Genomic DNA, 12,939 nt, shown 5'->3' with positions numbered 1-12,939 from the left:
AACACATGCGGATTGTGAAAAATTGCAGGAAGACCTTAGGAAACTGGAAGATGGGGCATCCAAATGGCAGATGAAATGTAATGTGGATAAAGTGATGCACATTGGGCATCCAAATGGCAGATGAAATTTAATGTGGATAAATATAAAGCGATGCACATTGGAAGGAATAATCTGAATCATAGTTAACCTGATGCTAGGGTCCACCTTAGGAGTCAGAACTCAAGAAAAGATATAGGTGCCATTTTAGACAATACGCTGAAATCTTCTGCCCAGTGTATGGCGGCGGCCAAAAAGCAAACAGGATGCTAGAAATTATTAGGAAAGGGATGCAAAATAAAACCAAAAAAATTATAATGCCTCTGTATTGCTCCATGGTGCGACCTCACCTTGAGTATTGTGTTTAGTTTGTGTTGCCGTATCTCAAAAAAGATATAACAGAATTAGAAAAAGTTTAAAGAAGAGCAACTTAAACAATAAAGGGGCTAGAACTCCTCCCATATGAGGAAAGGCTAAAGAGGTTAGGGCTATTCAGCTTGGAAAAGAGATGATTGAGGTCTGTAAAATCCTGAGTGGTATAGAACAGGTAGAAATGAATTGATTTTTCACTCTTTCAGAAAATACAAAGACCGGGGGGGGGGGGGGGGACACAATGAAATTACATGGAAATACTTTTAATACAAATAGGAGGAAATATTTTTTCACTCAAAGAATAGTTAAGCTCTGGAACTCACTGCTGGGGGATGTGTTAACAGCGGTTAGCATATCTGGGTTTAAAAAAAGGTTTGGACAAGTTCCTGGAGGAAAAGTCCATAGTCTGATATTGAGACAGACATGGGGAAGCAACTGCTTGCCCCGGATGGAATGTTGCTACTAATTGGGTTTCTGCCAGGTACTTCTGACTTGGATTGACCACTTTTGGAAGCAGTATACTGGGCTAGATGAACCATTGGTCTAACCCAGTATGGCTCTTCATACGTTCTTATGTTCCTTTCCACTGAGAGAAGCCGCTTCATGTATATTTATGCCATGGAAATATTTACATAGTAACAGTAGATGACTGCAGATAAAGACCTGTATGGTCCATCCAGTCTGCCTAGTAAGATAAACTCATAGTATAAAGTATGATGTGATACTACATACGTATACTTGATCTTGATTTGTCCTAGATAGGATTTTACATAGTGCTGGGGAGGAGTCGGCTGTCTTGGTACATGTGGGTACCAATGACATGGGAAAATGTGGGAGAGAGGTTCTGGAAGCTAAATTTAGGCTCTTAGGGAGAAAGCTCAAATCCAGATTCTCTAGGGTACCATTTTCTGAAATGCTACCTGTTCCACGCGCAGGGCCCAAGAGACAGGCAGAGCTCCGGAGTCTCAAAGCGTGGATGAGACGATGGTGCAGGGAGGAGGGTTTTATATTTGTTAGGAACTGGGCAACATTCTGGGGAAGAGGGAGCCTATTCCGAAAGGATGGGCTCCACCTTAACCAGGGTGGGACCAGGCTGCTGGCATCTGCATTTAAAAAGGAGATAGAGCAGCATTTAAACTAGAAATGGGGGGAAGGCCGACAGTCGCTCAAAAGCGCATGGTTCAGGATAAGGTATCTTTCAAAGATATCACCAAAACAGGGAAGATAGGGTATCCTGATAGCGAGGTTGCAAAAGAGACCGTAGTAGATCAGGTGTCCCTAAATAAAAATCAGACAAAAGATTGCAAATTAGTATTGTCAAGTACTACTACTACTACTATTACTATTTAGCATTTCTATAGCGCTACAAGGCGTACGCAGCGCTGCACAAACATAGAAGAAAGACAGTCCCTGCTCAAAGAGCTTACAATCTAAGCATGATGTAAATAGGAGCAACAAACATAGTTTGAAATGTCTGTATGCGAATGCCAGGAGCCTAAGAAATAAGATGGGAGAGTTAGAATATATTGCACTAAATGAAAAATTAGATATATTAGGCATCTACTACTACTACTTAACATTTCTAGAGCGCTACTAGGGTTACGCAGCGCTGTACAATTTAACAAAGAGAGACAGTCCCTGCTCAAAGAGCTTACAATCTAATAGACAAGTGAACGGTCGGTCCGATAGACCTGGTGGAAGGAGGCTAACCAGTGAGACACTGTCATACTGGGGTACAAATTATATCGTAGTGATAGGGTGGATCGAATTGATGGAGGCGTAGCATTGTATATTAACGAGAGCCTTGAATCAAATAGATTGAAAATTCTGCAGGAAACATAACACTTCTTGGAATCACTGTGGATTGAAATTCCATGTGTAAAGGGGAAAAGATAATAATAGGAGTGTACTATTGTCCGCCTGGCCAGGATGAACAGACGGATGCAGAAATGTTAAAGGAAATTAGGGACACAAACAAACTGGGCAACACAATAATAATGGGTGATTTCAATTACCCTGATATTGACTGGGTAAATGTAACATCGGGACACGCTAGGGAGGTAAAATTCCTCAATGAAATCAAGGACAGCTTTATGGAACAGCTGGTACAGGAACCGAGGAGAGATGGAAAAATTCTAGACCTAGTCCTTAGTGGAGCGCATGATCTGATGCGGAAGATAATGGTGCTGGGGCCGCTTGATAACAGTGATCATAATATGATCGGATTTGATATTAGCTTTGAAGTAAGTATAAATAGGAAATCAAATACTTTAGCGTTTAACTTTAAAAAAAGGAGACTATGATAAAATGAGAAGAACGGTGAAAAGAAAACTTAGAGGAGCGACTGCAAGGGTCAAAAATTTACATCCGGCGTGGATGCTGTTCAAAAACACCATCCTGGATGCCCAGGCCAAATATATTCCGCATATTAAAAAAGGAGGACGGAAGACCGAACGACAGCCGGCGTGGTTAAATAGTGATGTGAAGGAAGCTATTAGAGCTAAAAGAAAATCCTTCAGAAAATGGAAGAAGGAACCGACTGAAAATAAGAAACGGCATAAGGGATGTCCAATCAAATGCAAAGCGCTGATAAGGAAAGCTAAGAGGGACTTCGAAAAAAAGATTGCGTTGGAGGCAAAACACACATAGTTAAAAAAAAACTTTTTAGGTATATTAAAAGCAGGAAGCCAGCAAAAGAATCAGTTGGACCGCTAGATGACCGAGGAGTAAAAGGGGCGATCAGGGAAGACAAAGCCGTAGCAGAGAGATTAAATGAATTCTTTGCTCCTTGTGACTCTGGGCAAGTCACTTAACCCTCCATTGCATCATGTAAGCCGCATTGAGCCTGCCATGAGTGGGAAAGCGCGGGGTACAAATGTGATTATATGTATTTGCAAATACCATCAGGTGCTGTTAGTGCTTATTATTGTTACACAAAACTTTCTTTGTATTAATTTTTCACTTTCCATATGTTGTCCACAGATGACTTCTTATTTTTTAATGCATGCCTTATCGTTTGGTCATAGCGTCGTGTCTGTTTTTTTAAATCACTTTTTACATTCATTTCAGTGATCAAAAGCTTTATTTTGTTTTTATAAACTTATGTTTCAACCATTCATGTTTAGTTGGTTCTAGTATGTTCTTCATTATCCCCATTATTTTCTTCATTATTGATTATATTACTGTTCATTACTGCTCATGTATTCTTTTTATTATTATTTATGCTGGCCTTTATAATTGATGTTTTTTTGCAGTAGACACGCAGTATTGGTGGTTTATTAGATATTTCGTGCTACCAAATTATTTCATCACTTCTTAGCAATATGTCTATTCTTATATATCCATTTATATGTATATATTTTTATAAGAATTGCATTTAGATTTATTATACATACATTTTTATGTGTAAATCCAGTATGTTAGATTTTATTACTATCGTATTTCTTTTTTTTAAATCTATTTAAAGTATAATATTGTTATTTTTCAGTTTATTTATGATTTTGATAGTCTGATGCAATTGCTTTTAATAATTTTTATCTATTCATTTATTTTTATTTTCTTAACTTTTTTATCATTTTGTGTGTTTTTATATATGTAACTAGCCGTTAAGCCCGTTAAAACGGGCGCGTATTGGAATGGTTTTTTTTTCCCAAGGCCCCCCTCCTGTTGCAGCTGCAAGGCCCCCTGCCATCCTCCTTCCCTGCCAGCTCCAAGGCCCCCTCTGTCCCTCCCTCCCAGCTCCAAGGCTCCAGTCCTCCCCCCTTCCCAGCTGCAAGGCCCCCTGCCCGCCCTCCCTCCCAGTTCCAATGCCCCAGGCCCTCCCCCCCAGCTCCCAAGGCCCCCTTCCCTCCCTCCCAGTTCCAAGCCCCCTGCTCTCCCTCACAACTGTAAGGGGCCCCATTCCCTCACAACTGTAAGGGCCCCCCTGCCCTCCCTCCCAGTTCCAAGGCCCCCTGCCCCCCCCCCGTGCCTTCTTCCCAGCCAGCTTGAAAGCCCCCTTCAGTCCAGCCCTCCCAGCTCCAAGGCCCCCCTCCTTCTGAGACCTCCCATGTCCCCTCCCCCCCCCCCCAAAGTAGCCGCTACCCCGCCCCCCACCCCGGAGTCGCCCCCGCCCCCCCTTCACCCGGCCCGGGCCCTCTCTTCGTTATTCAACTTACAGCAGCGCCAAAACAGCAGCAAGCAGCAGCTCCCGTTGGCCTTCCTTCACAGCCTGTGCCTCGCCCTCGTGTGACGTCACGTCGGCGAGGGCGGGGCACAGGCAGGGAAGGAAGGCCGACGGGAGCTGAAGCTGAGCTGCTTGCTGCTGTTTCGGCGCTGCTGTAAGTTGAATAATGAAGAGAGGGCCCGGGCCGGGTGAAGGGGGGGTGGTGGCGACTCCGGGGGGGGGGGGGGCGGTAGCGGCTACCTTGGGGGGGGGAGCGGTAGCGAGGTCAGCGGTTCCCTCCCTCCCCTTCCGCGCAGTTTCCCTCTCTGTCCTGCCCCCTCCCCCCGTCATCACGTTTTGACGCGGGGGCGGGACAGAGAGGGAAGTCTCTACTGCGCATTTGCAGGTGAGTCGGTCACTTGCCATTTATAGGTTTGATGTATTAATATGTCTTGTTGTGTTGCAGAAATTATTTGACTCCTGTGCCATAACGCAGACTGCATTGAGACATTGTTTCACCACAGCATTGTTTCTTTACCAATAAATATTCTATATTGGAACCACCCTGGTCTATCCCCTTCTTTTTGCTTTTCTTGTCTTGTTTTTTTTGATTGGGGCTCCTTCTGCTTTTTGGACTATAGAACACAATTGATGCCAAAAATTAGAGGTCCACCAGAAGAACCCCACTTCCCCTTGTTCTTTTTCACCCCTTCCCCTTGCCTGTCTTGGATCCTTCAATCTATTTAATGTTACTTCTCTGTGCTGGTAACTTCACAGCTGTATGTAATTGACTGAAGCGGAAAAAATACCCAGCTATAGTATCTATGTTGCAAAAAACGTTGATAAATTCAGATTTTTCATATCTTCAGAGAACAAATAATTAGCTAGAAAATAAACCCTTACATTTACAATTTATAAGCCTTAAGAGAATAGTCTTTATTAGCATTTCTAAGATGGAAGAGGAAAAATGCCATAATACATTAATAAGAATAGTGTTCTAAATGTGTAGGATACAGGAGGAGACTGGTGATGTGTGGTTCAAAGAGGTACATGCATGATCATGTTTTCTCATTACTAAGGTGGCCCTGAGTACTGGAAGAGAACCTCCAGCAATCTGGAAAGTGCAGAAGGCTTTGTTACAGAAATTTGTCCCAGAACTACGAAATGGAAAAAGAGAGTTTGCTGCTACCAACAGTGTAAGTATGGCTTCTATTACCCCCCCCCCCCCAACTAGGAAACAAAAGCATACTCTAATTTATAACCACAGAAAAAAAAATTAAATTATGCCTCTTTTATAATTCAGACAAGACTGGGAGTTTAACTTTTGAGTATAATATTTTGAAACAAGAGCCTCAGAAAGATGAGTGTGTTAAACCTCTCGGACCAAGGAGTAAATGTTTATTGTCTCTGTTTTGAAGGTTCATGCCTGAAATCTTTCTATTTTAACATAATCAATAGAAATAAAATAAAACATAGAAAAAAAATAAGATACCTTTTTTATTGGACTAACAATACATTTTTTGATTAGCTTTTGAATGTAGCCCTTCTTCGTCAGATCAGAAATAAGCAAATTTTGATAAGTAACAGCATATATAAGTGAAGCATCAAAGTATTTCAGTGACACTCTGAAAGGATGAGGGAGGGGTGTGGGTTAGGTGAGAAGCAGGGAGGGCTGAGAGGATGAGGGACAGGGACATATGCATGGTGATCAGAGGGTGACAAAGCAGTGGAATTTCATGGTTTATAATGGGCTAGAAAACCCAGATCTTTAAGTCCTGTCTGGTGGGTGTCAAAATATTTATATTTTATTTTATTCTATTTCTATTGATTACCTTTAAAACATGGACTAACACGGCTACCACATCTCTCTATTTTAACATAAAATTTTCTAAATTTTAATTATCAAAAAGTGACAAAAATAGATTTCTTCCCCTTAAATAGAGAAATAAAGTAAAGAATTGCTTACTTCATTGACTGTGGCAAAGCACATGCTACAGTTTATAGCAGAACAATGAAGAACTGTAGCTCATACTGTTCTAAAGGAGATTTTCACTGGAACACAGCTATTTTATTGGCATAAGGCAAAAATATGAAAATGGCAATAGTGGATCATAATAAATCTTGAACTGCATGCTAATAGCTATTATTTGATCTATCTTATTAATGATAAACATTTTTTTATATTTGTTTAAATGCATGTAAAAAGAACTTATACTTTGAATGTGAAGTGTTCTCTTCCATAGTGAATTACTTTATGCGTTGTAGCAGTGCTTACCAAGAAACTTGTATGTGTCCAGTTTCTATAGGCTTGTCCCGAATCCTCAATTTCATAAGGGCACCTTTATAAAAGTTTCTTTAAATATAAAAGGAATTATTCACTAGAGACTTTACTTGGGTCTTCAGGGACAGGGAACTATCCACATCCACTCCCCAAATCCTTGATGAGGTTGTAGGAAATACATGTAAAGATTAGAATAGGGGGCTTCCATTTTACAATAGAACAAGTTTTTTTTTTTTTTTAAATGAGCAATAGTTAGGCACTTCTACATTCAAAACCCCTAATTTTACAAAACTAGATGCCCAAGAGGAGAGACAATCAAGCCTAAAAGCACAGTTAACAGACACACTTGCGTCAGAGTAGGTGTAAACCAGGGTTCTATCCAAAATTTTATCAGCCAGAAGATGGCATGAAGAAATAGCATGAAGGAGGCAAAGGGAGTACTGTGCAGTATTATAACATTTTCTGTTAACTTAGCTTGGTGGTTAGTAAAATCATTTTGAGTGGCGCGCCCATTCAAAAGGTCCTGGGGAGAACACTGTATTCATTAGTGTCCCTCTGGACCGGCCCAGAATGTGGCTGATGGGTTATGCACGCCTTTCAGCAGGTGGAGACTGAACTCTGACTCTAGGAAGAGCCAATAAGAGCCCCTGCCAGCTAGAGCCAGATCCAGTCTCCAGCAGGTGGAAGGTGGTGAACCCATCAGTCTCATTTCTCTTTCTTGTTTTCCTTTGCAGTATAGCTTGAGGTTTACAGAGTTTAGTCCTTAAAGGGTGTTAATTTTTTTCTTCTGTGCATCTGGGGTTGTGGTTTGAGGCTGAACCCGTGGGGGTCTCCCACAGCCTCAGGGGTGTCACACTTGGGTGCTGGGTCCCTCTCCCTATGTCCTCCCTAGCATCCCAAAGATGCTCTGCTCCTAACTGTTGTGCCTCAGTCTCTTCAAAGGAAGAGCAGTATAGGCAGGAAAAGGCAGCCGAATAAAAAAAAAAAAAAAGCTGATCAGCTGTTTGGCAGTGCAGACGAGCAAAACAGCTCTGGTTCCTTCCTTGTAGCAGCTGGCCTCTTCTCTTCTTTTTGCTGGGTTTGGAGCAACAGGAAAAAAAAAGTAGAGTACATCATGGCAGAGAAGCTCTGCCGCTGTGCAGTCTGTCAGCGGTGGGGTCTAGGAGCAAGCGGGTGCTGCAAAAACTGCACCGCAGTAGAAATTTTGCCAAGGACAGTGGCGGTTCTTTCCCTTTCTTTGGTGCTGGTAATAGGGGGTTCGCATCAGAGCACTAGCAGGGAGATGCCATCTGCTCCGGTTTTGGTGGGATGCGTCACCATTTTGTCCCCTCTGTCTCTTGTCAGCTGTTCAGCCTGCTTCTATTCCGGTTCCTACAGGGAATCTACCTTCTTTGACGGGGTCAGAAGGGGGGGTTTCCCCCTGAATTTGTTCTACAAATGTATCAGGCTTTTCTTCTACAAAAACCTAACCCTCCTGAAGCCCCTTTGCAAAAGGCCAGTGGAAGGGCAGTTAGTGGTTTCTAAGCGGCCTAGACAGTCTTGGAATCTGGAGGAGGGCTTGGGCTCTGATCCAGACCAAGAGATGCCCTCCCTTGCGGAGCAAGAATTTTCAGTGAGAAACGAGGGGCTAATGATTTTGAGCAGCTAGATTCAGGTGAGGACCCTTCAGCAGTGAGAATTTTTCATAAGTAGGACTTCCAGGAGCTCATTTCTCTGATCTCATCTACCTTGCGTTTTGATGAACAGGAGGCTCCTTCGGTTGAGCGACAGAAGGTTGACCTCCTCATGAAAGGCTTTCAAAGGCCCGGTAAGACCTTTCCTATGCATCAAGACATTAGGGACATTATTCAGGCATAATGGGATGTGCCAGATTCTTCTTTCCACTCCACTAAATCTGTGGTGCGGCTCTATCCAGTTCTGGATTCAGACAAGCCTCTTTCGAGGCTGCCAGTTGTGGATGCCCTTAAGGATGTTCAGGACCATCGTATAGACTCTTTGTTAAAGAGTAGTTTTGATGTCTCTGCCTTGGCTGTGCAAGTGGCTATTTGTGGTTCCTTGGTTGTTAGAGCTTGTTTTTGTTGGTCTGAGAGGGTTCTGGACAGGATTTTGGATGACCTGACTGCTATTGATTCCAAAGTGGATAAGATTGAAATGGATTCGGCCTTTTTGGCGGATGCTTTGTATGATTTATGTTTCAACTATTTTTTATTAATGACATCACAGAAAGGACACACACATAATATTTTGCATCAACCATCGTAGAAAGAAGATTAGCTTCAACAATGACATAATTAAACATGTTGTCATCAATCTTTTTACTTTTTTCTCTCCCTACTTCCCTCCCACTCTCAGATGTTCAACATTTATCTTGATGACATATTAACCGAAACAAACTTATTCCACCTTTTAATGGTGCAAATATTCAAAACTTGACATAACTCCCCACACCCATGTGCCGCATTCTGTCAGCAAACTTTTAACATTTTTATCCCCTTCCCACCCCTATCCTTCCCTCCTCCCTCCCCGTTCCCCCACCCTCCCCCCTTCTCTCCGTGTACCTCGTACTTCCTCTCTGCCTACCTGAGCTTAGGCCTACCTGGACTATCAGAAACTATCTCCTCCCTTCCCCCCCCCCCCCCCCCTCTTGTGCCAACCACTGCCAGGGTGTTTATCTTAAAGCCTTCTGCTCCTAGTCACAGCAGGTTAAGAAGCAAGCTTCGCCCTCTTGGACTTAGCCCCTGTATGTAAGAACTCCATACCAAGAGAAAATGTTTTTTCTGCTTCGGGTTCCCTTTCGCCTCCCTAGCTTCCCATGTAGCTAGCTCGTGTACCTGGTTCCTCCATTGCCAGTACGCCGGCAGCTCTGGTGATATCCACTTCTGTAGGATACTTTTATGTGCCACTAAGCATACCTTGCAACACCAAATCCGCGGTCCTGCCACCTGCGCCCTAAAGGCTGATGGTGTATCTAGCACAAAATGATCCCAAATCCCACCTACCGGAGCCAGCGTTGTTTTGGACATAAACCGCTGCACCCGGCCCCAAAAGGCTCACACACCCGGACATCCCCAAAAAGCATGATATAACGTGTGGGGTGTGTGTTCACATTCGGTACACTTTGCCTCCCGGGTACTGTTTATATGCCCCCATTGCTGTCCTGACATGTATGCTCGCATTATCACCCTATACCCACATTTGCGATACCGCTCATCTATAGAGAGAACCAGGATATGTTTCAGTGTTGCCTGTATATCCCACCCCTCCAGGGACCTCCCCAATTCTTGTTCCCATTTTTGTTTAATATAACCAAAATTCTTAGGGGGGACACTCTTCACCAGGGCTTTGTATAAGGCGGGCACCGTCATGCCCCCTATCTCCAAGTTGTGGAAAAAGGTGGTTATTTTTTGCCCTATTTTCATCTGTAAACTCGATTGATCAAGATGTTTAATGTAGTGTGCAACCTGGGCATATGCGAAACGATCTCCCCATGTATTCCCTATCTTACCTTGTAGCTCCTCGAATTTCATTAGGTCTCCTTCGCTTCCTAACAAATGTTCCACCCTTGTAATCCCTAAACTTTCCCAGCGCAAAAAGGTGCTGTTACTCCTTCCAGCTTCAAAATTGGGATTACCCTTCAGGGCCAACAGTTCAGACACTATGGACTGTCCCCCCCCCCCCCCCCCCCCCCCCCCCCCCATGCTCTTAACCAGCATCCTCCATGCCATACGCATCGGCTGTAACAACATGCAATGTTTAAATTGATCTAGGATCTGGTTGCTCTTTAGGTGCAACAATGTAAGTGTGTCATAGGGGCCAAAGTAAGCGCGTTCCATCTCCAATGGTGTAAATATACTTGTTTGGCCTACCCAGTTCCCCACATGCCTCAACAAACACGCCTGGTTGTACAAGATTGTCTGGTAACCCCAGCCCTCCTTGATCCCACCCTCCCATCATCATTTTTGCTTGAATTTTAGGCTTCTTATTTGTCCAACAAAACCTACTGAATGCTCGAAGAATCTGCGTCATATCTTTCTGCTGTAAGCGCACTGGGAGAGTCTGCATAAGGTACAGCCATCTCGGGAATATTACCATTTTTATTAGGCTTATCCCCTTAATGTTATTGGGAGGTCTTCCCATTGTCTCAGTTGATTTCTTGTCCCTGCTAACATGGCATTTACATTTAGGTGTTATATTTGCTCTAAGTCCATGGTCAATCTAATCCTTAGATATTTAAAAGACCCTTCCTCCCAACTCAGAGGAAAATCTGGGCCCCATAGCTGTTTAACCTCCTCTGAGGAAGCTAGTACCTCTGATTTAGTCAAGTTTAGGCAGAATCTCGCATAGTCTCCGTATTCCTGCAGTGTTTCCATTAACACCCCAAACGATGCCTGTGGTTCTGTTATTAGCACTAAGAGGTCGTCTGCGAATGCAGCTATTTTGAATTCCAGGTGACCCATCTTCACCCCCCGTATCGTCGGGCTAGCTAATATGTCCTGAATTAACGGATCGAGAGTCAACACAAACAGCAACGGGGACAGTGGACACCCTTGACGGGTTCCCTGCTGTATTGGGAATTCCCTCGATTCCACCCCATTAGCCCGCACCCTTGCTTTAGGATTATGGTATAAGGCCTGGATCGTCGACAGAAATCACCCTTCAAACCCGTACTTTTCTAATGTTGCGAACATGAATGCCCAGTGTACTTTATCGAACTCTTTCTCTGCGTCGAAACTTATAAGCAGGGAGGGAGTATTTTTCCGCCTGCTCATCTCTAAAGCCCCTATGATTTTCCGTAGGTTTTTGGCTATTGCTCTGCCTTCCACAAAACCAGCTTGTGCTTCATGTATTAGTTTGGGCAGCACTTTCTTCATTCTATTTGCCATTATTTTTGCCAATAGTTTGGTGTCAACATTTAAAAGAGAGATGGGGCAGTATGACTCTGGCCGTAGTGGGTCCCTCCCTGGTTTTGGCAACACCACTATCTGTGCCAAAGACAATCCGTCCGGCATTTGTTCCGTGCCCACTATTTTATTAAAGTAGTTGGTCAGGGTCGGCGCGATGTTTTCTCCTAACATTTTATAAAATTCTATAAGCAGGCCATCCGGGCCCTGTGCCTTGAGCAGTTTCCCTTGTGTTATACTCAAGCGCACTTCGTCCACTTGAATTGGTTGACTCAATTTGTCCCTGTCTCGTTGACTGAGTTTGGGCACATCTATGTTGTCCAGATACATAGTCTCTGATAAACCTGTTCCCTCAGGGCTCGCAAATAACTCTCTATAGTATCGGGCAAAGGCCTCGCTGATCTTGTCCTATCACCCCCTGGGACCCCTGGATTTGTAAAACCTGTCTCTTGTTTCCTCTTGGCCTAGCTAGTCTAGCCAGGAGGCGGCCCGCTTTGTTCCCGTGCCTATGGAGCAAATATCTGTAGTATATTTGCGATTTTGAGGCTCGCTGATGCAATAAGGTATTTAGTGCAGCCTGTATCTCTAACAGTCTGTTACAATGGGCTGCTGTCGGTGTCTGCCCATACATCCTACGTGCTTTACAAGCTAGCTCACTCAGTCTCAGGATCTCCCTATTTCTAACCTTCTTCACGTGGTGATAACTAATTATTTCACCCCTGAGCACCGCCTTTGCTGCCTCCCATAATAAAAGTGGGTCCCCTACATGTTGTCAGTTCGAGGTCTCATAGTCTTCCCAGTGTTTCTTCAGTTTTTCTTTAAAGACCCTGTCCCCTGTCAGTTCTAGCGGAAACTGCCAGGAGCCTCCTTTGTTTATACCGGGTCCTATTTCCAAATCAAGACACACCCAGGCATGGTCTGAGATCGTATAGGGTCCTATATTTACTGCCTGCACCTTCCCAAACATGGCTTCTGAGGTAAGCATGTAATCTATTCGGGCTTGCAATGCATGTGCCCGTGAGTGATGTGTATAGTCACGTTCACCGGGGTGCATACCCGCCATGTATCAATCAAATCTAGCAACCGCCCTAACCTCTTCAGGCCTTCGCTGGACGCCACCATGTCACTCCTCCTCCCCTGTGAGCTATCTACCAAAGGATCCCACACCATGTTAAAGTCTCCGCCTACTATGATATGTGATCCTG

The 12,939-nt window shown here is 43.8% G+C and overlaps 1 protein-coding gene across 9 annotated transcripts in view; it reads left to right on the top strand.

Annotated features, from left to right (window-relative positions):
- The window catches only part of LOC115468724 (glutamine and serine-rich protein 1-like), a 240,834-nt gene that overhangs the window by 134,268 nt on the left and 93,627 nt on the right, over positions 1-12,939 (top strand). For all 9 annotated transcript variants that reach the window (XM_030200651.1, XM_030200646.1, XM_030200649.1 and 6 more), the window contains one exon: positions 5,632-5,748. In XM_030200651.1, the coding sequence (XP_030056511.1) occupies positions 5,632-5,748 (117 nt within the window). The remainder of the gene's footprint in view (positions 1-5,631; positions 5,749-12,939) is intronic.

This window comes from Microcaecilia unicolor, chromosome 4, assembly GCF_901765095.1.
Source record: "Microcaecilia unicolor chromosome 4, aMicUni1.1, whole genome shotgun sequence".
Classification (NCBI taxonomy): Eukaryota; Metazoa; Chordata; class Amphibia; order Gymnophiona; family Siphonopidae; genus Microcaecilia; species Microcaecilia unicolor.
This window is presented reverse-complemented; position numbering and strand designations above follow the sequence as displayed.